The sequence below is a fragment of the Nycticebus coucang genome, chromosome 8 (genome assembly GCF_027406575.1).
Source record: "Nycticebus coucang isolate mNycCou1 chromosome 8, mNycCou1.pri, whole genome shotgun sequence".
NCBI classification, from domain to species: Eukaryota; Metazoa; Chordata; class Mammalia; order Primates; family Lorisidae; genus Nycticebus; species Nycticebus coucang.
The window spans coordinates 100,863,458-100,891,400 of record NC_069787.1 but is presented as its reverse complement, the minus strand read 5'-3'; the positions used below and the strand labels follow the sequence as shown (position 1 = coordinate 100,891,400).

The window sequence follows — 27,943 nt, the reverse complement described above, 5'->3', positions numbered from 1 at the left end:
TTCTGAATGAGTACGTTTTAACATCTGAAAAGATCCACACGCTATCCTTCCAATTTTAGCCAACCCGATCACACAGAAAAATTTGTATCTTTTCATAGACCTTACCAGTAACTTACTCTGCCCATTATGGCATGCTAGGACTTTCTGCATTGTCATACACTCCTCTTTCTTAAATAATCAATACATAATCATTTTACTCTACGACACAAAATTCTTTCTCATACATAATAGTCTTTCTCAGTTCTACTAGTCTAATTGCACACAACAGTTACAATGTTAACTGTTAGAAACTGTAATTTTCAGTAAAAACCTAAGAAGCAAGCAATAGTTAACCGTCAGTCACATACCAACAATCCGTGGCACACATTTTACAATGTCTAGGGGACACTGACTTGAAAATTCAGAAATTTTTTCAAGATAGTCAGCTGAAAGAGTGAAGGGGAAGGAGAAAGTGAAGGATAAAGCAGAGGTGGCAAAAAAGTTGCAGAAGACTGGTGGGGTTGCAGACAGGGTGGCCAGAGGAGAAGAGGTCTTCCAAAAATGTGTTTTTTTTTTTTTTTTTTTTTTGTAGAGACAGAGTTTCACTTTATTGCCCTCGGTAGAGTGCCGTGGCCTCACACAGCTCACAGCAACCTCCAACTCCTGGGCTTAGGAGATTCTCCTGCTTCAGTCTCCCGAGCAGCTGGGACTACAGGCGCCCGCCACAACGCCCGGCTATTTTTTTGTTGCAGTTTGGCCGGGGCTGGGCCTGAACCCACCACCCTCGGTACATGGGGCCGGCGCCCTGCTTTGGTTTCAGACATACAAGTGCTAATCTCTCTTCCTACTTCATTAAGGTGCTCACTCAACTTGGAATTACTTTCTCTAAGACAGGCTGCTTAGGCCGGAGGTGGCCACTCCTGCCTGTAATCCTAGCACTCTGGGAGGCCAAGGCCAGTAGATTGCCTGAGTTCAGGAGTTTGAGAACAGCCTGAGCCAGAGGGCCACCCCGGCTCCAAAAATAGCTGAGCGTTGTGGTTCCAGGTTCTTGGGAGACTGAGGCAAGAGAATCACTTGAGCCCAACAGTTTGAGGTTGTTGTGAACTATGACACTACAGCACTCTATTGAGGGTGAGAAAGTGAGATTCTGTCTTAAAAAAAAGACAGACCCCTTGATTCCTCTTAGAACTTTCAAAGTGCCAAGTGGAAAACAGGTTTCCTGTTGTCTCTGGGAAGTTAGGTATTTTCTTTGTTCTGTGGCTGTAACTAGGCAAGTTTGGAATTTCGAAGGAGCTCCATTTTGCCAACAAAGTTTAAGATTATTCTGTCCAAAGATCTAGCCAATGGTAACTTCCTGCTCATAAAGCCAGCTAGAGTGCCAGAAGGTGGCTGATGAGCAGGGAAAAACTTAAAACAGGGGCTTATGTGTTGCACTGACCTGCACTGACCGTTCCAGTGCTCTTCGCATGAGCGTCCCGGCAAAATTTTATGGACTGTCTGAAGGCCTCTCCCTAACCCAGGCTGACTGGGAGGATCTCCTCCAGGTTCCTGATGGAGAAGGTTGACTGGAAGCCCCCCACTTCCAAATCCAAGGCTAACAGGGAAGATCCAGAAAGAGAGAACTAGCATGGAAGCTCCTACCCCCACCCCAAAGCCCAGGGCTGAAAGGAAGTCGCCTCTGGGGTTCAGATGAAGAGAACCTATGGGGGAAAGAATAAAGACCCCAAGACTTTCCCCAAAACCTGAACGTCTGAATTTCAGAACACTTGCCTTAGCCACTAGGTCCCCTCCCTATTCCCCAAAGACAAAGAAGCTCAAGTGTCTCTTGCTAGTACCAAGGTGTTGGTTCAGGACTGGGAGGAGAGTGGGGGATTAATTCAAATCCTGTTTCTGACACCAAGAATGTGAACAAAAGTTCTTTGAAGAAGACTTTTGAGGAAAGAGATTTTATTCCAGTGAACAGTTTGCAATCAGGGGAGACAGCCTTCCACATTAAAGGAATCTGTGTTCCACAGAGAGAAAAAGGAGGATTTGGTTTTTATAAAGTTCTCACCCAGGTTTCCAATCAGGTCTGTTTATGCAGATGGCAGCTTCAAACTTGCTTAGTTCTGGTTTGTCCACTCAGCTGAGTTCTGATTGGTTGATATTGCTGAGCTCTGAAAGTCCCCAAATTAGACCAAGGTGTGGATTTGGGGGGAATCTCAGAGTAGGTGTGTGACCCTCATCAGCAATGCCACCTGGCTCTATTTAAAATTTAGTTTCAGTTAGCCACTTGGGATCCATCTTGAAGGATTGACTCTTAGGTTAACGTTTGTTCAGAGAGGTGATGTCATAGGGTGGCCGATGATTTGGACTTTGGAATCAGATTTGTTGCAGCTAGTGAACTCTGTCCCTCACCAGACTTGTGACCAAGTGCCAGTCCTGAGCCTCCCTGAACCTCAGTTTCCCCCACTATGAAAAGGGCATCACCGGAACTGCCTCCCTCACTCCCCCACTCCCAGGCTGTTGTGAGCATGCGGTGTCCAGCAGAGGCAGCGGCCTGGAGGAGAACAACCTTGAACCAGCCACAGCAGCAGCGCTGGCAGGCTGTTTGATCTGATTGCCCCACGCAGCTGAGGTCTCCCATGAGCACCGAGAGTAAGTGTGAATTTAGGCAGAGGCCAATAATGGGGATGGTTAGCACTGGAGAGTGGCCTTGGAAGCCCCACACATGCCTTCTCATTGTGATGAGAAACAACTGATGAAAAGGAGCAGTGAGTCCCCAACTCCCAGCAGACTAGGCGCGTCTCCCCTGACGCCCACGGTGGTGGATTCAGATAATGAAATTGGTTACTTACTGAAAACTGTTACTTAATCAGGTGGTTTCTCCCTTCTCTTATGTTTCATAAAGCTTATTATGTTTCATTTTGAAGTAATATTTATCATGGAAATCACAGAAAGGTGTTGAAAAATGAAAAATTTTAAAACCTGCATTCCCATCATTAAAGATTATGTTTATTAACATTTGGATATATTTTCTTCTAGTCTTAAAAAAGTTCTATGCAACAGCTTTTGATAAAGATAATTGCAATTATTATTTTATGTAACATATAAATTTGTCTTATTTTTATTTGACATCAGGCAAATAAATTCGTTGCCACGAATTCTTTGTGAGTGTAATTTGTAGTGGCTGTGAACACCCGGTGGAGCTGTTTCTCTCTACACACTTTGGGGCCCTTTGTGGCTCAGCCATCTGTCACCTCCTTGGCCACCAGGGCCTGAGACTTAGCAGGAGGACAAGGTCTGTGTTCAGAAGGCTTGGGTGCCAGGTCACACTAACTTCTCACAGGGACAGGGGAGCCCTTAACCTCAGAGCCTTTGCTCCTCTTCTTTCAGACACGGATAATTGGACTCACCTTGTGTGGCAGCTACGAATTTAAGTGAGATGCTGGCTCTAACTACTGTGTGAATTGCCTAATGTTGTCCAAACTTTGGTTTATTGAATTCATCAGAACTCTTCAGATGCTAGCAACAGGAACTCCAGATCGACAAAATTTAAACCATAGAGGGAATTGGTTCCTCAAGAGCTTCACAGTCTAGATGCCATAGCTAAGTGGGTCCCAGTGCCAGAAGGATGTGGCCACAGACCTTGGGATTTCTGTCCCAGACTTCCATGCCTCCAGTGTCCATGTCCTGGGCCAGATTCTTACCAGGATTCCCCAGACCTTGAAACCAAGGGAGAGAGCACATCGTCCTGGTTGCTCCTGAGCCTGTGCCTTCCTGCCCTGATGGGCGCCTAACCTGAGAGTGGTGAGGGCTAGTACCCTCCAAAAGGGCAGAGTGCTTTCACCAGAAGAGGGACAGATTTGAGGAGCAAACAGCAGGTGCCCACCTTGTCGACCATCATTCCTACCACCGTAGCTGGTGGGGCCGTATACCCCTGCATGGCTTAGTCTCCACACCCCGTGAGCCAGCTGTGGGCTCACTGTTGTCAGGTCAGAGTCCTCCCTAGTCATTTCCTCAGCCTCCTCTCAGGCTGCCTGCACAGGGAAGCAGTCAGAATTCTCTTCCTTTATCCCCTGCAATGGAACCACACCCCCAGGAGCTCCCTCCCTGTGACTGACCGTGAACAGGGAGGAGGCCTGACTTTCAGTGACCTCAACAGGTGACTCAGTGCTCCCTGTTGGGCCCAGGTGGAGGGCCCCACTGAGTTTTATAGGCCCCAGTGTTTACAGGTGAGAAAGCAGAGCTGATGCTGCCTGGGAGAGCCAGGCTGGGCTGGGGCGGGGCCAGGCACAGGGACAGGCTGTGGTCCAGGAGCCTAGAAGTCATTGTCCATAACCAGCACTCTCAGCACCAGCTCTGTTCACTTGGAGATAAGGTGTGCAAAAAGTGCGCCTCCCACCAGCTCCCACACCCGAATGGTGGGGAGAATTGGGCTCTCAGACAGATCAGTCCTGCTGTGTCTCCCACCGGTGGCATCCTGCTATCTGCACTTATGTTTGTACTTGGTCCCTGCCCTGAAGGCTCACAATCCACTGATATGGGGTCAGTCCAAACAGTGCAGCCAGGGTGTGTGCATGGCAAGGCAGTGAGAGAGAAGCAGGGCTCACTACCCTTGGGAGCTGTGGGCCACAGACCAGGAGGGACCAGGAGGGCAGGACCCCGGGAGCCTAGGACCTTTCCAAGAAACATGAGGAGGTCACAGACATAAATAAAGAGGGAGGAGAACAGGGGGCCCAAGATGCAAGACTGAGACAAAAGGAGCTCTCCCAGAGGTAAGGGTGGGTCTGGTGAGATCATGAGCCCAGACCAGGGGACAGGACACTGGGCAGGGACATGAGCCCTGGGGTATGCTTCTATTGTGGGAAATCTAGAAAAGATGTTCAGGATACTTCCTCGTGAGAGTTTCCAGGGGCTGACCCTGCAATGAACAAGGTGCAAAGATTCAAGAAGAGGACAGAGAAAGAGCACCTCTGATCAGGGAGGGCCAAGAGAGCCTTAAGGAAGCCTGCCTTCGAGAGGTGTGTGTGTGTGTGTGTGTGTGTGTGTGTGTGTGTGTTGTGATCAAGCCAGCCTAGGTCTTGGGCTCCCAGGGAAGAGGGATCCAAGTCACGGGCTGGGACTAGGACTCCAGCTTCTCTCATGTGCACATAGATGGGAGGTTTAGGGAAGCAGCGGCGGGGTAGAGGCCTGGGACTCCTCCTAGAAGCTATATATACTATACTAGCTGGAGAGCCACCCAGGTCCCAGAGAAAGCAGGGCCTGTCATAGAGAAAAGTGGGGATAGCTTAGGAGGGGGCAGAAAACTAGGAGAGAAGCACTGCCCAATTCAGAAGAAAAGAACAATAGTAGTAATGGTGATCATTACTGAGGGCTGAGTCCAATTCACTCCTCACAACAGTCCTGTGAAGTAAGCACTGCACAGAGAGGCTAAGTGACTTACCTAACAACACACAGCTAGTAGTTTACAGTGCTGGGATAGAATAAGAGAATACCCCACCCCCACCCCTACTGGACCATGAAGTCCAATGCCTTCATTATGCAGGTGGGAAGACCAGCTCTCACTGGGAAGACACCCCTTCGAGGTCACTGACCTACAGTTCTGGGCACTGAGTTCATTCTCCAGAACTGAGGCTGTGGGTGGGGGCGGGGGTCCAAGGCAGTCACACCCCATTGCATCCTTGTATTAGGCCTGAGTTGGCCAGAGCAGTGAAATGGATTGTCAAGGCTCTCAGAGCTCCAGAAATCTGTTTGGACTGTTGGGGACAAGGAAGACCTCAGGAAGCCCTCAGGGCCCAGGACTTGGGGGACTGTACAGCTGTTGTCATGCCATTCTCCCTGGAGTAGCAGACTTTCTCAATAGAGCCCAGGAGGGTGTTGCTGTGAGGGAAAAGGGGCCCAAATTGAGGGAAATGGACATAAGGAATGAGCGCGAACGTCATAGAGAAAAACATCTAGAAGTGCTCAAACCCACTAACTTTAGTGATTACAGGCCTGGCGGTCAGGCCTAAGGCAAAGAACTTTTTGGAAAAAGTTTTCCATAAAGTCATTATTTGTAAAAGATGAAATTTAGAGAGGTCCTCAACACTTGACAACAGCAACAGGTTTAAATAACTCCTTGTTGCCCACATAGCCATTCAAGAGATGGTGAAGAAGAACCCTGCTCAACGTGGAACAACGCATCTTACGAAAGGTGGGATACTAAAGGTACACCACAATTTTTCTAAGTAAAAACATGTATATGGGATATCATTTTTAAAAAAGAGAACATTCAGAAAAATTTAAATAGTGGTATGGAATGAAAGCTGTATTAAACATTTTATTTTCCCTAGTAGAATTAAAACCCAGTAAATTATTATTGGGAGAGTATAATATAAAGATTAACAAGCAGTTTCAAAACAAGCATCGTGGCAGAAAGACCAGGTATGTTTCCCTGTTTGCTCAGCAATTTTGAGATGGGAGGACTCACTGGGTCCCCAGCCCAGCACAGTACTGAGGTCATTACACTGAGGTTTACTGTGTGTGAGTGACGCTGGCAGGATCCAGAGGTGGGCTGGGAACTCTGCTGCCCTGCAATGGCTGACTGTCATGCAGGAGTGGCAATGAACTGGCACACCCAAGGATGAGAGGACGGCTGTGATAAACACCCCTGCCGGTGGAGGGTATGGTCTCAGCCCAGGTGGGTGGAGCGCAGGTAGGGCCAGGCTGGAGCACCCACCCCCAGGGAGGAGGTGTCTGGGGAAGTGGACAAGGGAGGGGTGTGGGGCGAGGCCTGCTGGGGTGTCTCCTTTTCCTGCCATAGGAGCAAGTGACCTCCACAGGGTGACACTGGGAGCTGGAATAGGAAAGCCATGCCTTAAGGAAGTCATTCAGGGATGACAATGGAAGCCTCATTTCTATGTGCCAGGTGCTGTCCCCAGCACTGGTGGGGTGACAGGTAAAACGCACAGCAGCTGGGGTCTTGGGAGGCATGGGGTACCCTGACGCTTGGTGCCTTCCCTTGACCCACTGCATTTCCTCAGGTAGGGGCTGGAGGGCAAGGTCTGCCTTGGGTACTGAGGGGGAGAAGGGGGTGCGAGGGAGAATGGCACCTAGTAGGTGCTGCAGAAACCCACGCTGGAGTGGGCAAGAATGAGGGGTTCTTGGAGGTGGATGTAGTGGGGACCCTCAGCCTGTGCTCAGACCTTCACTGGGGATAACTCACCAGGACAGGAGGGGTGTGGGCAGCGGGGGCTGCATCTCTGGAAGGAGATAGGGAGGGATTTCCAAGAGGGTAGGGATGGGAGAGATATCCACCCACTATGGTGGGTTTCTGATCCCTGCAGGGTCATCTTGTGGGTGGGTGTTAGATGTGGCCTGCTCACATACTGTGGCTAAGTCCCTTTGAGCAAGAGTACCCCAGGAGCTTAGATTCTATACTCCAGCTTTCTGGGTTTGAATCCCGGCTCTACCACCTACTAGCTATGTAGCCTGACCAAGTTATTTTAACCTCTCTGTGCCTCAGTTTCTCCAAACATAAAATGGCATAGTAAAAATAATCTCTCATTGGGTTGTTTTGAGGATTAAATGAATGAATGTTATACCAGACTATTAGCACTGTTAAATAAAAATACAAAATAGTGGTCAGGGTAGCCTACAGGGGAACAGGCTGTCCCACTAGTGACGATGACAAAGTGGTGGAACCCTTGGCTGTGAATATGCCCTCCGACTTGGGGAGAGGCAGTCATGGAGGAATTGCTGCCCCATACTTGTTGGGGATGACACACAAGGAGCCGAGAAGCCAGAGTTAATCTGTGATCACACTCGGATATCTAAAGTGCCAGGGGACCCTTCATTAGCTCCTGCAAGAGTGGGCAGTGTGGCCCAACAGTCCATGGCCAGCCACCAGCGAGGACAGACAGGGCCAAGATCTGAAGACAACAAGGGGCCTCCAGAGGGCAGAAGGAGTGGGGTTTGGACAGAGAGCAAGGGCCTGGAGGTCTAGGAGCAATGAGGTCTTCCCCAGCCACAGGGGTCTTTTTGGGATTCATTTCAGCCTAATCCCATTTAATAAACATTTTTAAGCAACAGGATATGCTAGGCCAAACAGGGGGTACAAAGAGGATTAACACAGAACCTAGGTCTTCCAGGAGCTCCCAGCTGAGCTGGAGGAAGAGACCCAGAGTGTAGTTTACTGACATTTACTGACATTGACACCACCAAGCACCACAGTGATGGCAGCTGCCCCGCACCATGGCCTGGGTGTGCACCAGGCTCTCCATGCACGATCTCTCACACACTCTAGAACAGCTCATCTCAAACAGCAGGCAGCAAGGAGCCAATAGGTTAAGCAAATTCTCTGAGGCAATACAGCTGATGTGAATGGTGGTCTGACTGCAAGGTCTGTGCCCTGAGCCACCACACATATTGTCCCAACTGTAACCTGTGACAATAAACGCTGGAACACTGTGTTAGGGAAGAGCCCTGAGCCTCCACTTATTCATTGATAAAATGAGAATAATGACCTCCAGTTCCCTGAGTGATGAGAGATAGTGTGTGTGATGGGAGCATACCACTCCATATGACATGATTCCACTATTGTTACAGGGCCCTGACCAGGCAGAGACACGAGCCACCCTGCGAAGGGCAGAAGCCGAGCATCATGGGGCAGTGCAGGCAGGGGACGGTATGAGCAAAAGCCCAGAGATTGAAATGAATGTGCAACTGCTCCAACAGGGGACCTGGGAAGGCTGGGGACAATTAGTCAAGAGGAGTTTGGGGAGCTGCTCAGCCCCCATCTTTCCCCTCCCCTCCACACTCTTGGGAAAGTTGATGACGGTTTGCTTGCACCTTTTCCCTTCTGCTGCCGCCTCAACCTGCATAGTCTGGCCTCTGCCCACATCACCCACTGCAAACACTTGCCAAGTTCCTCAGTGCCAGCATCACCAGCCCAGTTACCACCGCTCCTGTTTTTTCCCCCCTGCCCCCAGCAGCAAGGCCATGCTCCTGCCCTCCTCCTGGAAACATCACTCCGGGACTGACTTCCCTCCACTCTGGCCCCATCCCCTGGGCCACCCCTAATATTGCCGTCACCTATCCCAGACAGATTTCTCATCAGCACCTTCTCACTGGGAGACTCATCTCTTCTTAATGTTTAACCCCCTTCTCCAGGGGGGATCCCCAAGCCATACCCCTAGCCAAGTGTTCCCCCTAAGTGCTGGACCTGCACACCCACCTGCCTCCTGAACATCTTTACTTGGGTGTACTCTGTGCAGTTTGAACTTAAGATGAGCCCAGGGGTGCCTTACTGGCTTTTCACAATAGCAGTTGCTCCTTCTGGGTCCCCTCTGCAAGGAGTGGGTAACACCACTGCGGGCTGCCCAAGCCAGATCCTAGGAGTCATCACTAACATCTCCCTTGACATTTGTAGAGCCACTCTCTCCTCCCCATTCTGTCCTCCTACCATCACCCACTGTGCAGTACCGGCCTTTGCCATAGCTCCTGGGATTCCTCCCTCAGACTGCCCCATTCTACAGACTGCCCCCCCATTTTACTCTTCACCTGGCTGCCAAAGAGGCCCGTGTGAGATGCAAATCTATCCAGGGTGCCCCCATCCAGAAGCCTTGGCTCACTACTGCACTGAGGATAAAGCCTCTTTGCTTCACACACACCCATTGCTCTTGGTCTTGTGCTCCACTGGTGTAAAACCAGGTTTATTCTTCTCACCCTAATCTGCTCAATCATTCCAATCCTTTGGGCTCAAACTTGCCAGTCCCCTCTCCCAGGAAGTCTTGTTGCTGCCCAGGGTGGGTTAAGGCCCCTGCTCTGTTCGTCCATGGCAGCTGCACACAGTAGCTTTCTCCCCGCATCAGTGATCTTTCCCTTCCCGCTCCCATCCTGAGACTATCAGGAGATGTTCTTGTGCTTTGCTTTTTGGTTTTGTTCAGGGCCAGGAAATATTTGTTGAAGGATGCAAAGACTGGGAGGCAGACCCTGAGGGTGCTCTTTTAAGGAAACTGGTTTTTCTTTATGTCGACACTAAAAGTTGAAGGCACAATATCATTTCTCTCCTTTTCTGTAATAGAACTCCAGTCTTGTTCAGCGGTAGCCATGGTACTAACCATACATTTTAGTGCCCAGTATAGGCCAACAAGACTTAAGGAAAAGCAGCTGTGCATGCAAGCAGGCGATTTGCTCCCCTGGAGTGAGCATGGTCCCTTCCTGTTTCCTGTTTTCCACTTCTTTCCAGGAATTAGGAGAGGAGGCTGGAGGTGGAGCAGCCACCTTGTGACAATGAGCCAGCCATGGGATAGGAGTCACACACTAAGGAATTCTGAAGGGCCTGAGGCCATGACCCTTAATCTGCCCACTAGCAGACCTCTCATTATGAGAAACACATAAATCACATTTAAGTCATTTTGGTTGGCTCTCCTTTACATTTAGCAGAACTCCACCTAGTAAAGGTCAATGAATGCAGATAAGCATCTGTGAACATTTCTGAATAGGCCTTTTCTTCGGAGAGGATGCTGATACTGATAGCTGGCAGAGGGCCAGGTTAAAGGAGCAAGATGAGGTGAGGGCTGGAGGGGATGATCCTCCCTGGGAGCCTACCAGGGCGTCATAGTAAGTCTTCAGAGTTTCAGGAAGAAGCTCCAGCCATGGTGGCTCACATGCTTCTGTGAGCTTGGTCTAGACATTCCCTGGTTCAATCTGTGACTGAGGCTGCTCAGCTAAACTTCCAATGACACACAGTACTTTGGGTCTGGGCTTTGGAGGCAGGGTCCAGCTCCACCATGCACTAGCTGTGTGGCTTTCAGAGCAGCATCTTCGTCAAATCCAGACACCACCTGTAACTGTAGGGCTGAGGTTGGGGTTACATGGACTCATGCATGTGGGTGCTTGGGAAAGGGCCTAGCATAACACACCATGTGCCCAGCACCTGCTGAGTGCTCCGCAGTGGTAGCTGTCCTTGTGTTCCATCGTCTCCAGCTGGTGACCCTGGAGTACATGCCGCTCTGGGTCCTGGGCTGCTGCAGGGCTCTGCAAAGCCCATCTGGACACTCCTCACTCTGTGGGTGAGTGAAGGGGCTAGAGGCTGTCCACCGTTCAGCCGCTTTGGAATGCTGCTGTGTCCAGGGTCCTTGGGTCACATGTGGATAGAAGCAGCACATGGACACAGGCCAGGCCAGACCAGGCCCAGAAAGGCATCAGGCCTTGGGTGGAAATAAGAAGCCCATGTGGCCATCCACCCTGTGGGCCTTGTCTTAGCCAAAGCTCCCTGGGTAATGAGGGCACCTTTTCCTGGGAGTGGGGTGGGCTGGGAGAGGTTGACTGCAGGGGACTACAGGAAATAGGGAGCTGGAAAAGTGCCTCCAGAACTAGATTCCTTACTGCAGCTGATTTTGGCAGAACAATCTTATCCTTTCCTTCAAAAACTTCACCTTCTTTCTCTTCTCTGCCCTGGGAATCCTGGTGGTAAATACCTTAGGGGAAAAAGTAAACTCGCTGTTCATTCCAGCCCTGAGAAAGGAGGTCAGTGGGGTGCGTCCCATTTGTCCACGGCCCCCCCTCAGGTCTCCTACAGCACTCCAGGCCAGACACAGCTGACTCTTGACAGCGCCTGCAGTTTACCTTGGCTCAGGTCCAGAGAGTTCGGGCCCAGCCTGGGGCGGCCCCCACCTCTCCACCTTGCTACCCGCCCCTTCTCCAGCGCAAAGAGCAGTTTAAATATAAATCAGTCCTCAGCACAAACAGAGCCTCGGCGAGTCTCAGAGCCATCACCGGAACTGAGGGCCCAGGTTTGTGGCGGCGAGTGCAAACAAGCAGAGACTGGCTCCGTAAATCTCCCGAGCGCGTCGGGAGGGGTGCCGGGGTTCACCTCCGCTACAGAATCCCCAGCTCCCTTGCACCTCCTCCAGCGCCCTGTCGGACCCCCTCCCACATCCCCTGCCCCAGATCTGGACCCTAGTCCTGCCAACTGTTCCCCAGTCCCCTCTAATCACTCACTCACCCACTGGTCCCCATCGCGCTCACCCTCACTTCTCCAGTCCCCAGGCTCCCCAAACCCCTGCAGCCTCCTGCCCCCTCCAACTATCACCTCCCCTCCCCGGCCGGCCCCGCCCCCCCCACCTCCTCCGCCTCACAGCAGGTGGGACTTTTCTCCTGGAGCGGTCAAGCCTCGCGGGTCCCCGCGGCGTCACACCTGTCTAAGGGGGTGGCAGCGGCGCCTGGGGGCGGGGGCTCGCAGCGCCTTTGACACCCGAGAAAAAGAGGGAGGAGGGAGAGCGCGTTTCATCATCGGCAACTGCCGCGGCCACTTATAAAAACTTCTGGGCGCGCAGTCTCTCACTCAGTCTCCGCGCCGCGCTCGCCTCGCACCGGTCCGGCCGGACCAGCTCGAGGCTCCCGAGACCCTGCTCGCCGGACCCTGCCGCTGCCGCCTCCGCGCCGCTCCCCGCGAGGACCACCACCCGCAGCCATGGGGCTCCTGCCCAAGCCCAGTGCGCCCCAGGGCAGCAGCGCCTCTTCGGGCCGAGCCAGCAGCTGTCCCCGCTCCGTCTTCCGCAACATTAAGGTGAGCGGAGTCCGCGAAGCCGTCTGGGCACCTTCGGCGGGGCGCTCGCGTCTGTCCGCCCGAGCCCGGAGGCGCGGGGTGCGCCGGGTGCGCGGGGCTCGGTGCCCGCACTGCAGGCGAGGGGCGCCCGCACCGGCGAGCGCGAGCTGGGCGTGTGCGCGCCTGTGTTCGCGCGCTCACAGGCCCTCGTCGGGGTGCGAAACAGGACAGAGAATACCTGCTAAATTGGGGCAACTCGAAGCGTTCTGGCATACTCGGCTAGAGGATTGTCCTGTTCTTGAAAAAGAACGTCTGGAGTAACACGTTCTCGGTCTCCAGTGGGCAGTTGCTTCGTTAATGGGATCAGCTTTGGATCTGGCGACTGATGAGGGACAGGCTGTGGTCCCTCAGAGATGGGGGAGGTCAGAGTCCATGCCCTTCTGGGGTGGGTGGCAGAAGGGACGATCCGCTTTCCCGGGCTTTCTTCCCCCGCCAGCGCGGCGGGCTGTGCGGCTGCGGGCAGTGTAGATGCTGCATTCAGAGGCCAGCTCCCCGAAGCTGACCGCCAACCCTCATGCTCCCGTCGGTTTGGGGGTGGGGGTGGGGCTGGAAATGGCCGCGGGAAAGCCGGAGGCCCTCCGGGTTTGTGCAATGACGCCTAAGCAGGTGCTTGATGCCGAGCAATGTCGGGAGCAGGTGAAGACGATGCAGGCAGGGTGTTGGCAGCGCTCGGATTGAGAGCACCTTCTTACCCAGGGCTCAGAAATCCTTCCACTCCCCCGCAGGTCTGGAGTGGTTGATACCTCCTGAGAGCGCATCCCGCTGTGGCAAGGCTGTGGGAGGCCACAGAGAAGGTCCAGGGCCTTTCAGGGCAGGGAGGGGAGGATGGTGCAGAGAGCTTGTTTTCCACAATGCACAGATGGGACTGGGTAAAGCCTCCAGCCTTGTGATTAAAATGTAGCCAGATCGTGGCTACATGCGGGGCTCTGCGGACTGGTAATACGTGCACATTAGAAGGGGATCTGCAGGTCAGAGTGGATCCCACCTACATACTCCCATCATTACCAGTGCAGCTGGGATCCCCTTCTTGCTCTCCCTCCACACCACAATAAACAAGGCTGAATTGACTTCACAGTTGACTATGAATAAGAAACAGAAATTTGGGGATAGTTTAAATAATCCTCAAATCTCATCTTTGGCCAGACCTTGATGGAACACCATGTGCAGTTTTGGTTCCACCATTTAAAAGAGTTTTAGAGAAGTTTCAGCAGAGAATTGTGGAAGTTTTGATATTTCAAAATTAGGAATTGGGAGGAAAGGGTGTGGGGGCAAGAGTTGGGTGGTCCAAGACCAGGAGCCTCAGCAGGAGCCAGGGTGGGGCAATCTCCTTCCATTTTCACCAAGAAGGGCAGGAGGGATGGTTGTCCCAGACCGGATTCCTGGCGGGGAAGGTAATACTGAATGAGATTGATCTATGCAGACTTGCCATGAGTCCCTAAAACTCATGTGTATGGTTGCAGTGTCTTTGAAGATCTATAACAATAAGATAATTTCTCATATATCAACAATTTACCCATATGGGCCTAAAGCCTAGGCTCAGGCCAACTGGCCTCCTAAAGGCGTTAAGCAGTTAAGAAATTTTCTTGAATCTAAAAACCAAATTCTAAGTTATTGTTTTGTTTGATTCATAATAACTTTGAGACTGGAGTTTGGAGACACCTTCACCTAGTTTCACTTATCAGCCTGAAACCAGGTGCAAGGTTGGATATCTTCAGCAAATCTGGAGTCTGATATTCCATTAATTAAACTCAAGCCTTTCCTCTGGGGGCAGTAACTGAGGACTTTGCTATTTAAAGGGCGATTTCATCCTCCAGTGAGAGGGTGGGTGGCTGCTCTGCACATGTCCTGGGACATGTGTGACATGAGTGAGAACAGGGGACAGCTAACCTGGGGATCTGTCATTTTTCTAGGTTCCTTGTTGCTGACACAGACTAATAATTGGCTTTGTGGACATTCCTGCAAAAAACCATGTGGTTTAAGGGAAGGGGATAAGGCCAGAGGACTCAGATCCATGTCCCAATCCAGTCACTTAATAACTGGGTGACATAGGGAAGCATTTTTCATTTTTCTTGGACCTCAGGATCCTTATCTGAAAAAGTCGGTAGTATGACCAAGTCCCACCTTGTGGGGCTCCGTAAGGATTATGTGGAATGAGATATGGGAAAAGGGCTTTGTAAACCATTCTGTGCTCTCCAGGATGGGTACCGATTTGAGATCAGTTCAGGCTTCAGAAAACAGGACTACACATTCAAACATCATTTAGGAACTGTTATTCCATGAAGCATAGTTATTAGTTAAGGAAAGTACAGTTAATAATAATCATAACATCCAAAATGACAGTAATAGTAGCTAATTGAGCTGTATGAGTGTACCAGGAACTATGCAAGTATTTTATCCATATTTAATCCTTGTCACAACTCTCTGTCAAGTGGATACCATTATTGTCCCCATTGATGATGAGGAAGACAAGGCATTGTGAGGATGGTTCCTTGTGTGTGGACCTACAACCAGAAAGGTGGGGTGTCGAGGAACCAGGTATGTGATACCCTACCTACTGTGCAGCACAACCCTCACCATCAACACTGTGCTGCTCAACTCTGGCTTGGCAGGTGAGGAGACCGGCTCGTGTCCTTGTGCTTATTCCCAGTGGTCAGTGCTTCCTTCAGACCCTGATGACAGACACATCCCAGCTGTGACCACTGGGAGCCGTGGTGGGTACAGGATGTGTGCTCCCCATGCTAACAGCTTCCTACCCTTTCACTCTTCATAACTCTTTTCCACTAAGCCTGGCCACTCTTGGGTGACGTGTATGTTTCTTGTTCCAGAAGAGTAGATACAGTTGCATTTAATCAGGAGACAGTCTCAGTTGCCTCTGGCTTACAGGATTATTAAAAAGCAGATATCTGCTCAATAATCACTGCTCAGCATTTAGTGTCCAGAATACTAAATTAAAAACAGGTTCATTTAGTGAGTAGGGGGGCGGGGTATTGATGGGAGAGCGCCTTTGAGCAACTTATCCTGGCAGTCTCACAGAGCTCTGTTTCTCCTTAAAATGAAACTTTCTTTTGGGGCCAAGCTGAGGTTATCTTATAGAAGAAGTGGTTGATTGGTAACGGCTGCCAGATTTCAGGAAATTATACATGCAGGGCCCCAGCATAGGGAACTGATGTATTATCATTCCAGCGGGGAGCATCCCAGTGGGGCTGGAGTTTGGGGAGAAACCATGGGAAGAAAGGAAAGGCAAACCTCATGGCTCGCTGGAGTGGCCCTGGTGACCTCTGACCTAGGAGGAACAATAATGAGGGAGAAGTTCTTTGTCCTGGCCTGTTTCTGTAACTTCCCGAGGGTTCCTCCTCAGTTATGGGGAGGTAACTTATGCTTAATTTCTCAGTTTCCAGAGCAAAGTGCTATATCCCAGCAACCTGATTTATGCTCAGGAAAACATGCTCAATAGAATCCTCTGGGCCAAAGAATTCCCCAGTGAATAAGACATGCCCATTCCTCCCCAGCGGCAGCGTTTCTCTGCCGTTTAGGATAGCGTTATTCTGTTCTTGGGCATCTGCCTCCTGACAGGCCCCTCTTGCCCTGCTAGCAGGGAGGGCTTGGGTGGTATCAGATGGGACCGATCACTTAGACCTCTTCGAAACGATGTGCAAAGCTCCTCCTAGCTTTCATTTTCTCTTTTGCTGATGCGGACACAGAGCAAGTGGAAGAATGGCTTATGTTTCACAATATAGATAGCTCGTTTCATCTCTTTCTTTCTATGATAATGACTACTTTTTTGTTCTGTTCTAGAGATCCAGAAGTGACTTTGGGATGTTGGGATGAGAGCTGGCTTCCCTTGCGTCTTATGTTCACTTGTGTGATGGGTCAGGGTGCGTGAAGAGGAATGTAGGTGGCCCCTGACCTTGCTCACTGCTCATGCTTCCTCTTCAGACTCCCCTACTGGTCTTTTAACTCCTGTCCCTAGGCTGGGTGGGTCCCTGTTCTGAAGTTGTAAAGTTCACTCATGTGCACTTGGCCGTTCCATTCTGTTCTGTTGAGCAATGGCATGAAGAAGTAGCCGTATGAATTTGCATTCCACAAGGTCAACAGTGGTGGTCATCACTAGGGTACTTGGGGGGAAGGTCAGCTGAATTCCTAGTACTAGAAAAAAGGATTTGAGTTTTTAAAAAATTGTATTATTTTGGACTCATCGAGGGTACAAAGAATTAGTTTACACTAATTACATTTGTTAGATAAAGTCCCTCTAATAATTGTGTCCCCCGCCAAGAGGTGTGCCATACACGGTGGCCCTACATTCCCCTTCCTCCTCTCCCCACTTGCTCATTCCCCGACCCCACCCCCTTGTATTAGCTCAGCTACTGCCTTCATATTAGAATGGAGTACAATGGATTCTTGCTTCTCCATTCTTGTGATGCTTTACTAAGAAGAATGTGTTCACCTCAATCTAAAACTTTTTTAATTTTGAAGCAATTACAGATTCATAAGAAAACTCATGCTTAGAGGTCCTGCGTAGCCTTCATCCAGTTTCTGCCACTGGTTTCCATCTTACATAACTAGAGCGTAGTATCAAAAGCAGAAATTTGACAGTGCTATCAAGTGTGTGTAAGTTCTGTGCCATTTTATCTCATGGATAGATGTGTGTAGCCACTGCCCCCACCCCCAACTTCCCAGGTATGGAACTATTTCATCACCACAGAGATTTCTCTTGTGCTAATCCATTCCTGGTCACATCCCTCCCTTCATGACTACCATCTCTAACCCCTGGCAAACACAAATCTGTTCTCCATGCCTATTATTTTGTCATGTTGATAATGTTATAGAAATGGAATCATACAATGTGTGACCATTTGAGATTGGCTCTTTTCCTGCAGCATAACGCCCTCGAGATCCATCCAAGTTGTTTTGTGTATCAGCAGTGTGTTCTTCTCTCTTGCTGAGTAGTATTCCATGGTACGGATGTATTATAATGTGTTTAAATGTTCACTTATTGAAGGACATTTGGGACTTTTTCCTAGTTCTGGACTATTACAAATAAATCTGCTATGAAAAATTGCATACAGGTTTTTGTGTGGACACAAATTTTCATTTCTCTGAATTAACTGTGTTTAACCCAAGAAAGTGTTTGCTGGGTCATCTGCTATTTGTGTGTTGAGTCTTTTAAAGAAACTGCTAAACTGTTTTCCAGAGCGATCATTCCAGTTTACACTTTTATAGGTGGCTTGTCATTCTGAACTTCTTTTCCTGTGCTCATTTGCAGTTGTGTCCCTACTTCACTGAAATGTTGGTTCATCTATTTTCTTCATTTTCTAATTGGACTTTTTTTTTTTTTTTTTTTACTGTTGAGTTTTGAGAGTTCTTTAGAGATGTTAGATATGAGTCCTTTGTTGGCTATGTGGTGTGAAAATATATTTTTCTACTCTATACTTTTTTTTTCATCTTCTTAACAAGGTGCTTCACACAGCAAAAGTTTTAATTTTGACGAGTTATAATTTATCAACTTTTAATTTTCTGGATTCTGCTTTTAGTGTCATGTCTAAGAATTCTGACCTTACTTCCTGAATGCTTTCTTCTGTATTTTCTTCTGAAAGTTTTCTAATTTTACATTTAAATTTATATTCCATTCTGAGTTAATTTCGATATAGGTGTGAGGTTTAGGACAATGTTGGTTTTTTTGCCTATGGCTATTCAATTGTTCCTGCAGCATTTGTTGAGAAGACTGTCTTTCTATTGAATTACCTTTGCACCTTTATCCAAAATCAGTGGTCATACTTGCATGCGTCTATTCTGTAGCATTGGCCCATGTGTGTATCTCTCTGCCAATACCATTCTGTCTTGGTTACTGTAGCTGTAGAATACATTTTTTTCCCATTTCATGAGACCATCTATTTTATTTCCTTTAAACAAAATTTATTAGTAGTATTATTTGTATTGATAGGTATCATTTTTGATCGGCATAATTGTATATATTTTATGGAGTACAATGTAATGTTTTGATATATGCATACAATGTAGCATGATTAAGGTAACTAACATATTATCACCTCATTTGCCTATCTTGTTTTTCCAGACAGAGTCTTGCTCAGTTATCTAGAGTACAGTGGTGTCATTATAGCTCATTGCAACTCAAACCCCTGGGCTCAGGCAATCCTCCTGCTTCAGCCTCCCAAGTAGCAGGGACTATAGGTGTGTACCACCATGCCCAACTAATTTTTTCTCTTTTTTGTAAATATGAGGTCTTGCTCTTGCTCAGGCTATTCTTCAACTCCTAAGCTCAAGCAATCCTCCCACCTCAGTCTTCCAGAGTGCTAGTGTTACAGGCATGAACCATCATGCTGGCCCCAACTATCATTTTTTAAGGTGAGATATTTGAAATTTATACACTTAATTATTCTGAAATACATAATACATGTTATTGACTATAGATATCCTGCTTGAAACAGATCTGAAAATCCATTCCTCCTGTTCATCTGACAGTTGGTACCCTTTTATCAACAACAACTCCTTCCCTCCCTCACCACACCTCCAGCTTCTGTTAAGCATCTTTTCTGCTTTTTCCTTCTGAGAGTTCAGCTTTATTAGATTCCATATTTAAGTGTCTTTCTGGGCCTGGCTTATTTCACCTGGGCATAGTGCCCTCGAGATTCATCATCCATGTTGTTTCACATGACAGGTTTTCCCTCTTTTTAAAGGCTGAAGAGTATTCCATTCTATGTTGCATTTTTATTTATTCATCCATTGATGGACACTTAGATTGTTTCCATATGTTGCTATTGCAAATAATGTAGGACAAGTCTTGGAGTCAGATAAAAGCTTGGCTTTATCCTGCAATGGTGTGTGTTTATCTTATGGATACCAAATTTTATAACCCATCCAGTTTCACTTCTCCTTTGGCTTTTAGGAAGATTTAAGGACAGATTTAAAGCTTGCTTTTGGTAAACTGGGTGAGACTTTAGGTTTTTATGTGCTTCTGGCTTTAGATGATTGGTACATCTTTTCCCTTGAACTTGACGTTTTAAATAATTGGCTCCTAAATGTTTTCTAATCTTAAAGACAGCCGAGGAAACCTCAGCTCATCCAAGGCCATATATCCAGTGACCAACAAAGCAAGAATTCCCACCTGAGTCATCTCACTTCCTGGCCCCCTTCTTTCCAAGATCAAAGAACGTCTCTCAGTTCATCAGGAGCATTTGGGCCTGAGCTCAGTGATCTCTGAGGTCCTTTCAGACTCTCAGATTCTTAACTCACAATGTTAAGTTGATGACTGAGATGAGACTAGGAGCAGGGCCAGTTGGGTCTGAACTTCGCTGGGAGACTTGTTATGAAACCTGGCGAAAGCAGCCAGCTAGTCTCGATCAATCTCCAGCTCTCTCAGTTTAGAGGACCTTGATTCCCTGGGTGTGTCTTACTGTTTGGGATGGATTAAATTTGCCCAAGGGTGGTGAATGAAACCAAGGCAGGAAATCTCAGACGGCACCGAGGGGTTGAAGGATGAGCTGATACTGCCCAGTGAGCAGCCCTCTCTATGCTGACAGCTCTTTGAGCCTGTCTTTCCAGCCTCTTTGCCCTGCTGATTGGAAACACTGGAGGCCTTGGTGCAACCTGAGGGCACAGTCAGAAGCCGTGACCCCTGGACTTGTGACCTTTGAGGTACAAAGACTGGTCAGCATTTGGTGATACTCTCCTCACCCTAACCAGGGCTGCCTGGCTTCAGAACCTCTTGGAGATTGAATATGCACACAAGTGCTGTAGGAACCTCAGAGTCCTGATGACAAGTTTCAATGTGTTTACCCAAACTTCAGTAATTCTTATTTATATTCTGAAGACTGTCCATCCAGCACCCTTGGGAGATGCCAGCCTAGAGCACAGAGGGCCACAGTTAAAATGCAAGTGTCATCAGAGAGGACTTCAGGGGTAGGACAGGGTGGTGAGGAGAGGTGTCTGGAATGCAACCTCACCACCCCTGAGTGTTACAGTTCTTTGATATATTTTAAATCCAGTGAATTTTATATTGTCCTCCACAATCCATGTTTCCAAATAATATCAGTACTCCCCCCCCACCCCATCTTGGAGTAATGTTGATGTTGGGGAAAACTGTGTGTCTATCTCCTCTCTCCCAGATGCGGACTTCCAGGCAACATGAACTGAATTTGGAAAACACAACACAGGCAGACCTCAAGTGGGAACTAGTTTGTCTGGTTAGTTCACCTGGCCAGCTCCTTGGGTGCAGAGGGAATGGTACCTAGACAGTGTAAGTGGGACAGGTGTGTAGGGTGTGGGTGTTAGAAAATTTCTGGGTTGGGCTCTGTGGGGCGGTCCAGGAGAGAAGCCAGTTGGGGGGACATAGTATGGCCAGTGGCCTGGGCGGCAGTGGTGGAAGGGCAGGGTGGGAGAGGGCAAGCTTTGAGAGCCATGCTTCTCCTGCCCATTTGCTGCCAAACAAATTGCAGAAAGTGATTAAACTGATCACTTTCGTAGGCTGTTTTGTAAGTCATTCCCCACGCCTCAGGCCCGTTTGAAAACTTCCTGCTTTCCCTGTGATTCATGGTGCTTCGGAGGCAGCCAGGTCTCACACATGCCCCCAAGTATTTACGGGGTATCTTCTGGGTGATGTTCTTTATCAGGTGCTGCTGTTCACACCTGGTTCCCTGGGAGGCACCCTCAGAGGGAGCCAGGTGTGAACAGCAGCACTTGATAAAGTTTATAAGAAACAATTATCTGGAAGTTCCCTGCCTCCTGGGAAGACTAGCTGTCTCCATTTGCCCAGGATAGAGTGGGTTCCTGAGACACCAAGACTTCTAGTTTTAAAACCAGAAAAGTTATAAGAAAATTGGAAGGAATTGGTCCCCCTTGCTGTGACGTTTTACGACAATAAACTTCTACCCTCTGACTGCAGGGCAGGGACAGCACCAAGGAGGGTTAGGGATGGTGTCCAGGAATGGAAATGAACTTTGGGGAAGGAATGGGGACTGCCCAAGAGCAGGTGCATGAGAGCCAGGATGCAGCCATAGGGCCCATTTTCCCCTCTTGTTTCTACACTGAGGTCCTCCCGCCCAGCTTTCTGCCTTCATGATACTTACAGCATTTTTAAAGTTCTCATTGTAGCAAATCTGTACAAAGGATAATAAAACTGAGCTGTAGAACAAGGGAGCTTCCTGGTATGGAATCAATTGCATTTCTGACAAGACGTTGGTGAGAAAGCTCCAGCTCACAAATGCAGAATCCTCCTGGTGTCCTTGCCTCTCTGCTCGCACAACTCCAGGCGTGGGGAGCTCGCTGCTGACAAAGCAGACCCAGCAGGGGTGGCAGCACCAGCTTGTAGCAAGTTCCTCCCATGCAGAGCTGAAACCTCTGCCCCTGCTAGCGGGACCCCACCTTCCTGGTCATCACCTCACAGTTTCTATTAGAATCCCGTCTCCTGTCTCCCAGAAGCCCCTCCAACCGGGGACTGCTCAGCACAGCAGAGTTGAAAGCAAAAGCCAGATGGGCAGAGCCACCCTGTGCTGAAATGAAAACCTGGCTGCGAGGGTGGGCATTGCCGGGGGCACAAAGGTTTCCTTGCTGATCTGGTCACTGTAGGGAGCCTGGTCATGACTCACATGGATGCCTCAGGCTTTGTGGCAGCTGCTAGAATGAGTCGCAGGCCCCCACCCACCAGGCCATGCATGTTTGGGATGCTCTCCCAGGCCCCCAACCTGCGCCCACCTCGTGTCTTGCAGTCTTCCTGCTTACCCCACCTCCCTCTGTCCTCACGCCCCACCTCTCACTGCTCTTGGACCTTGGGAATGTTCATGGAGCATCCTGGACAGGTCTGAGTCCACCCTGCAGCCTCCGCTAGACAACATCTCTCTAGAAAAGCGAGAGAAGGGGCTCACTGGGGACATTTCCTGGCTTCATTGTCAGAGGGCCCAACAGAGACCCCCCCCCGCCCCCACAGAGGACCCCTGGCCCAGGGCTAGTGGGAACATGCCTTCTGGGTCCCAGCCTGTGCTGCATGGCTGCACCCCACGTATACCACCCACCCCAGACCAGGAGGGGCAAGTTAATACAGAGCCAGCCTTGTCTATCGGGCCCATTCTACCTCTGGAACTTGTCTCTGACTTGGAAAGTGAACCACAGGGCTCTGTGACTGTCCACTTCATTTTCAGGTTGCCCTTGCTGTCAGGAGGGCACGCACAGAAATTTCCTTCCCTTCAGCTCAAGTCTCCTTCTTCAGTCCTCAGCGTCCTGGAAATCATGGCCCCACTCAATCAATGTGTGAATTTAACATGTAAATGTGTAAAATTAATGAGGACTAGGGACAGGTATTAGTGCTGTGTTCATTGCCCTAAAATTATAGGTATTCAGAATTTTTATCCTCAGCACCAATACATTTTTAGCAGCGATGATGACTTTCTGAGATATTATCACACGGATTCTCCTATGTACATCTGATGTCGCAGACTCTTGAGTATTGACAACTCACCTTCATGTTTGTCACATGGAGCTTCTGCCTGGAGGACACAACTGTGAATAAAACAGGTCCTTGTCTTCCAAGGGTTGTGGGTAAGATGGACTATGAGGAGCTACAGTGAATTATGATTCTCATCAGCATGGCAGGTTCCCATAGCATGGAAACTCCCTGCTGCAAACATCTGGAGATGCTGCATGACCCAGAATAACACCACAGAATCAGACATGGAGCTGAGTGCAGGAGTGAAATGAAGAATGAATTAGACACCAGATCAACAAGGGCATCCCTCAACCCTGCACCGGGGAAGAGGGCAATGTGCACTGTGTGATTAGACCAGTAAACAGACCCTAAAGGAACTCCTAATGGTGCTTCGGTTCTAGTAATCACACAAGTACCAAAGATGATTTTAGGAGTTGAAACTCAGATGCATTCATAAAGCTGGGACCCTTGGTGAAAGGGGAAGGAAATAAAACTCCATCTGCCACCCTAGGAACAGCAAAGAAGTTTGTATATGACAGAACTTCTGGGTGAAAACAGTCCTCTGAGAAATTAAAACCCCACATCTGTACACATAGAAAACAGAATTTATATCATCCGCATGGTGTGGTGATTCTTACCTTGTATACCAGATACAAAAATTCACTCCTTCCTTAAACTGACATGTGCTACAATATGATGAAACTGGAGGATATTGAGTGTCATACAGTATTTTGTCACAAAAAGACAAAATACCACATGACTCCATTTATATGGGGTACCTAGAGTAGTCAAATTTAGAGACAGAAAGTAGAGTGGTGGTTGCAGGAGCTAGAGGAGGTGGGTATGAGGCTTTATTGTTAAATGGGCAGGAAGTTTCAGTTTTGCAAGATGGAAGCTTTAGAGATGGATGATGGTGATGGTCGTACAACGTGTGAATGTACTTACTGCCAGTGAAAGGGTTAAGATGTTTAAGGTAGAAAGTTCTGTGTTACATGCACTTTGCCACCATTTCACACATATATAGGTAATTAGACAAATGGCAACAAATGTATATCTTCTAAAGCGGAAGAGAGTAAAAGGGAGAATAAGCCTAATTAAACAATGGAAGTCTAAAATGGTGGGGAGGAGAAGGAAAAAATAAAAACAACCAAAAATAAACTTCACAGTACATAGGAGCGTGATACAATGAGGTGGAAAATATCTAGATTTATCAGAAATCATAATATGTACAAATGTACAAAGCTACAGAATCTCGGATTGGATAAAAAAATAGAGACAAAAATCTAGTTACAGGCTCTTTAAAAGAGCTGTCTAATATGATACAGAAAGTTTGAAAATTAAGAGAAGATCTGTCAGAAGAATGCCAACTGAGAAAAAGATGACTTCTCTACTTTAATAGCAGATAGGAGTATCTAAGGCAAAAGTCCGCCAGACTGAGTGGTTTGTAATGTCTGAAAGTGACAAGGGGCTGGTGTCTAGAGCACACAAGGGAATCCTAATAATCAAACAGCGCCTCACTGGCTGTGTGTGGAGGACTTGGGCAGATGCACCGCAGGGCCAGCTGGGCTAGCTTCAGCATCTCCTCTTTTCTCTGAATCACTGTTGTCCATTGTAAACCTTTCTCCTCTTCATGGCTGAGTCACCAGCAGCAACCAGAGAGCACCTGTTGCTGTTGTCTGGAAAGCCCCCAGTTTGACAAAATCAAATTGGTTATGATTGATTCAGCTGAGTCATGTGCCCCTCTGAGACAGGGAAGGGGTCTCTGCCTGGTGGCGTCTCCTTGAACCCTGTGGTTGAATGGAGCCCTTCTCCAGAACAATGGGGAGAGTGGTTCTCAGAAGGAGGGCTGAACAGACAAGACAATGGAGCTTCCGCTGGGGAGGAAGGGAACAGACTCTGGAGATACCATGAAAGAGGTGTGGTCCTGATGCCAGGAAAGGAAGCAGCCTGGGGAGGACAGTGGGGCCAAGGAACGGGACCTTTATGAGACAGGGTTTGTATCAGTCTCCTATTCTCATGAACTTACTACCTAGCAGTTCTGGAGGCTGGGAGTCCTTGATCTTTCAGTGTGTGGTGGGGCTATGCTCCTTCTGGAGGCCTTAATGGTGATCTATGTCTTTGCCTTTCCAGCTTATGGAGTCACCTCTGTTGCTTGGCTCATGGCTCCTACCTCCACCCTGAAATCTCTCTCCTCTCATCTTTTTGTCTGACTCTTGCCTCCCTCTTAGAAGGATCCTTGTGATTACATTGGGCCCACCCAGATAATCTCCTAATTTAAAATCTATAACTTAATCCCATAGGCAAAACCCCTTTTGCCGTGTTTATGCACAGGTTCTGAGGATTAGGATGCAGGCATTCCGGAAGCCATTATTTTGTCTCACACAGGGTTCAACCAAACCAAAGATAGTAGAAGACACACACAGGTACGGATATGTGTTAAGAGATTCATTACAAAGAATCAGCTTACACTATTTGGGAGGCTAGATAAGCAAATCGAACATTCACAGGACAGGCTGACAGAAAGGGATGATCACAGGGAGGCTGGAAGTCACTGGTGTGGGCTAAAGCTGCTGTCCACAGCGGAATTTCTCCTTTACTTTTATTTGTTTCTCTCTCTCCCTCCTTACCTTTCTCAATCCTTGGCCTTGCTTTTAAGGCCTTCCAACTGATTGAATCAGCCCACCCGGATTAGCTAGGATAATCTTCCTTACTGTCAACTGATTATGTATTTTAATTACATCTGCAAACTCCCTTCACAGCAACACCCAGATTAATGCTTGGCTGAATAATTGAGGACCATAGCCTGGCCAAGTTGCCACATCGAAAACATTGTCACAGAGTCTTAGAGCAGTGACATTAAGATATGCATAGGACAGAACGTGGCAGCAGCAGGCCGAGGGCTCTGCCAGGCAGTAGGATATTCCAGACGGAGGCATGCGGGAGGAAGAGGTAGTTTTCCAAAGTCACCGATGGGAGGAAGGCATGCTCGGGGTGAGCTTCTGTGGGAGGCCTGGAATGGGGCATTCTGTCTGCTCCTCACAGTTGGGAAATCCCGTGATCGGGGTCTGCTTCCCTCGTGCACACAAACTGCTAGAACCACACAGGTTGGACACCAGCAAACCACCAGTGTATTAATGCCCTTTCCCTCGGTTGCTTACCACTATGTCTTCTGTGACCCATGAGTAAGGTCATAAACCCCTAAGCTACAGACGTGAATCCACCGCAGTGTTGGGAAGGTCAGTGAGCTCATGTCTACCGGTCCTAGGGCTGCAGCTGTAGGCGTTAGGTATTTCCTTTCCCATCTGAAGATGCTTGTTGATGATTTCATTCAGGAGTCATGAAACCTGCAGGTAGAAATCCCAGCCAAAACAAACCAGGTGTGGATGACGAAACCACATTTCCTTGCATTTACCTCCACAAACTGTAGGTGAGGCAGCACTGAGCGTTCAAAGTAGCTGGGAAGTGAAGCTCCAGCCCACACTGAGATGCATCCAGACCCTCCCTGCATGAGGAGGCCTGTGCCCAAAAGGACAGGTGGCCAAGGGGAATACAGAGAAACCAAAGGATTGACTCAACTTTACCCCCAAATACTTTTTTCTTAAGCTGTCCTGTTTTATAGAGTGGATTTGCACAAGGACTGTAGCTTTATTTCTAAGAAAGAGATGTCAAACCAAAAAAATTTAGGGTAGTTCTTAGGAAGACCTGCTTGCATCCAAGGTGGTGGTTCTCAAAGATGGTCCCTGGACCAGCAGCATTGGCATCACATGGGAACTTGTTATAAATGCAAATTCTTGGTCCTCATCCCAGACCTACTGAGTGAAAGACTGGAGCCGAGGCCCGGCAAGCTGCTTGAATAAGCCCTCTAGGTAATTTTGATGCCAAGTACACTTGGGGCACTAATTCACATGCATAGGTCATTGGCCAAGGTATTCATGAAAGTGCTTGCCAGGAAGTACTAGGTATTCAATTGAAGTGGTTACCAGGGAACATGATCCTCTAATGTAGGTGCCATAATTGATGGGAGGAATTTCGGGAGAATCCCAGATGGCCAGGGCAGCCCTCCTAGAGCTTCCTGCTGTGGCCTAGGGCTAAAGCTTAGGGCTGTGAACCTCAGGCCAGGAGAAAGGAAAGCCAGGGGCTGCTGAGGGCCGAGCCTTCTCAGTGAAGGATGAGTGGTACCACATACTGGAATTCAGAGAATCTCCAGGGTGTTCAGGGCACATGGCCTTCCTATGCCAGGCTGAGTTCCATTCAGTCTCTTTTCTCCCTCAGATAATTTGGAAATGACAAATGTTCTGGAAGGGTGAGGTCAGGAGTGTTCTAACCAATGTTATCTATAGCTTCACTCAGGTTAAATACGTAAGTAAATGGGGAATTTGAAAAATTGGCTTGTGTTTCTATTTGTGCCTATTCTTGCCCATGTTTCCTGCGACTTAACTGGACATTTCATGGTGCAAAGAAGACCTGGATGCCCCATCCCAGCAGGGGTGGCAATCATGTGATCCATCCCCTATTGCTGCCGGGGGTCGGTGAAAGGGCAGGGAGGTGGGAGGGCATGGGTGCCAGGGAGCCTATCATCTGGTCCCTGTCATCTAAGCATGGCTTTCTGCTGGGAAATAAGCAAGCGTGCCTTTCTTGACCTCCTGCCTTGACCTCTGCACGCTTCCTCTCACCCTGGCCTGGGACCTGAGGAAGCTTTACTGTGGTACTGACTGAAGGCCCTCTCCCCGTCTTGCCCTTTTCCTTATCCAGGCCCTGCAGCTGTTTCTCTCCCCCTTCCCCTCCTTGCTGATTGTAGCATGGGGGAAGGACCAGGCAGGCTGAGATTGAAGGAGAGGGAGCCTCTTGGGAGACACTAGGAAAGTCGGGGAGGTGAGGCCACAGAGGGAACAGCCCTCTGGAAAACTCCACAGGTTGGTTGAGACATGGAGAGAGAAGAGCAGAAATAGAGGTTC

At 48.8% G+C, this 27,943-nt stretch overlaps 2 protein-coding genes across 5 annotated transcripts in view; both read left to right on the top strand.

The window, feature by feature from the left end:
- LOC128592646 (WAS/WASL-interacting protein family member 3-like) overlaps positions 1-12,301 on the top strand; it is a 43,608-nt gene extending 31,307 nt beyond the window's left edge. The window contains exons 1-4 of one of the 4 annotated variants that reach the window (XM_053600693.1): positions 4,601-4,736; positions 6,095-6,154; positions 6,556-6,898; positions 11,525-12,301. In XM_053600693.1, coding sequence (XP_053456668.1) covers positions 6,837-6,898; positions 11,525-12,263 — 801 coding nt within the window. In that variant the 5' untranslated portion in view covers positions 4,601-4,736; positions 6,095-6,154; positions 6,556-6,836 and the 3' untranslated portion in view covers positions 12,264-12,301. Of the gene's footprint in view, positions 1-4,600; positions 4,737-6,094; positions 6,899-11,524 lie in introns of those variants that run through there. The other 3 variants (XM_053600692.1, XM_053600694.1, XM_053600691.1) reach the window with 3 other exon arrangements.
- Positions 12,302-12,306: 5 nt separating this feature from the next.
- Positions 12,307-27,943, top strand: part of SLCO2A1 (solute carrier organic anion transporter family member 2A1) — a 78,799-nt gene continuing 63,162 nt past the window's right edge. The window contains exon 1 of the mRNA XM_053600688.1: positions 12,307-12,514. Within this exon, the coding sequence (XP_053456663.1) occupies positions 12,419-12,514 (96 nt within the window). The 5' untranslated portion in view covers positions 12,307-12,418. The remainder of the gene's footprint in view (positions 12,515-27,943) is intronic.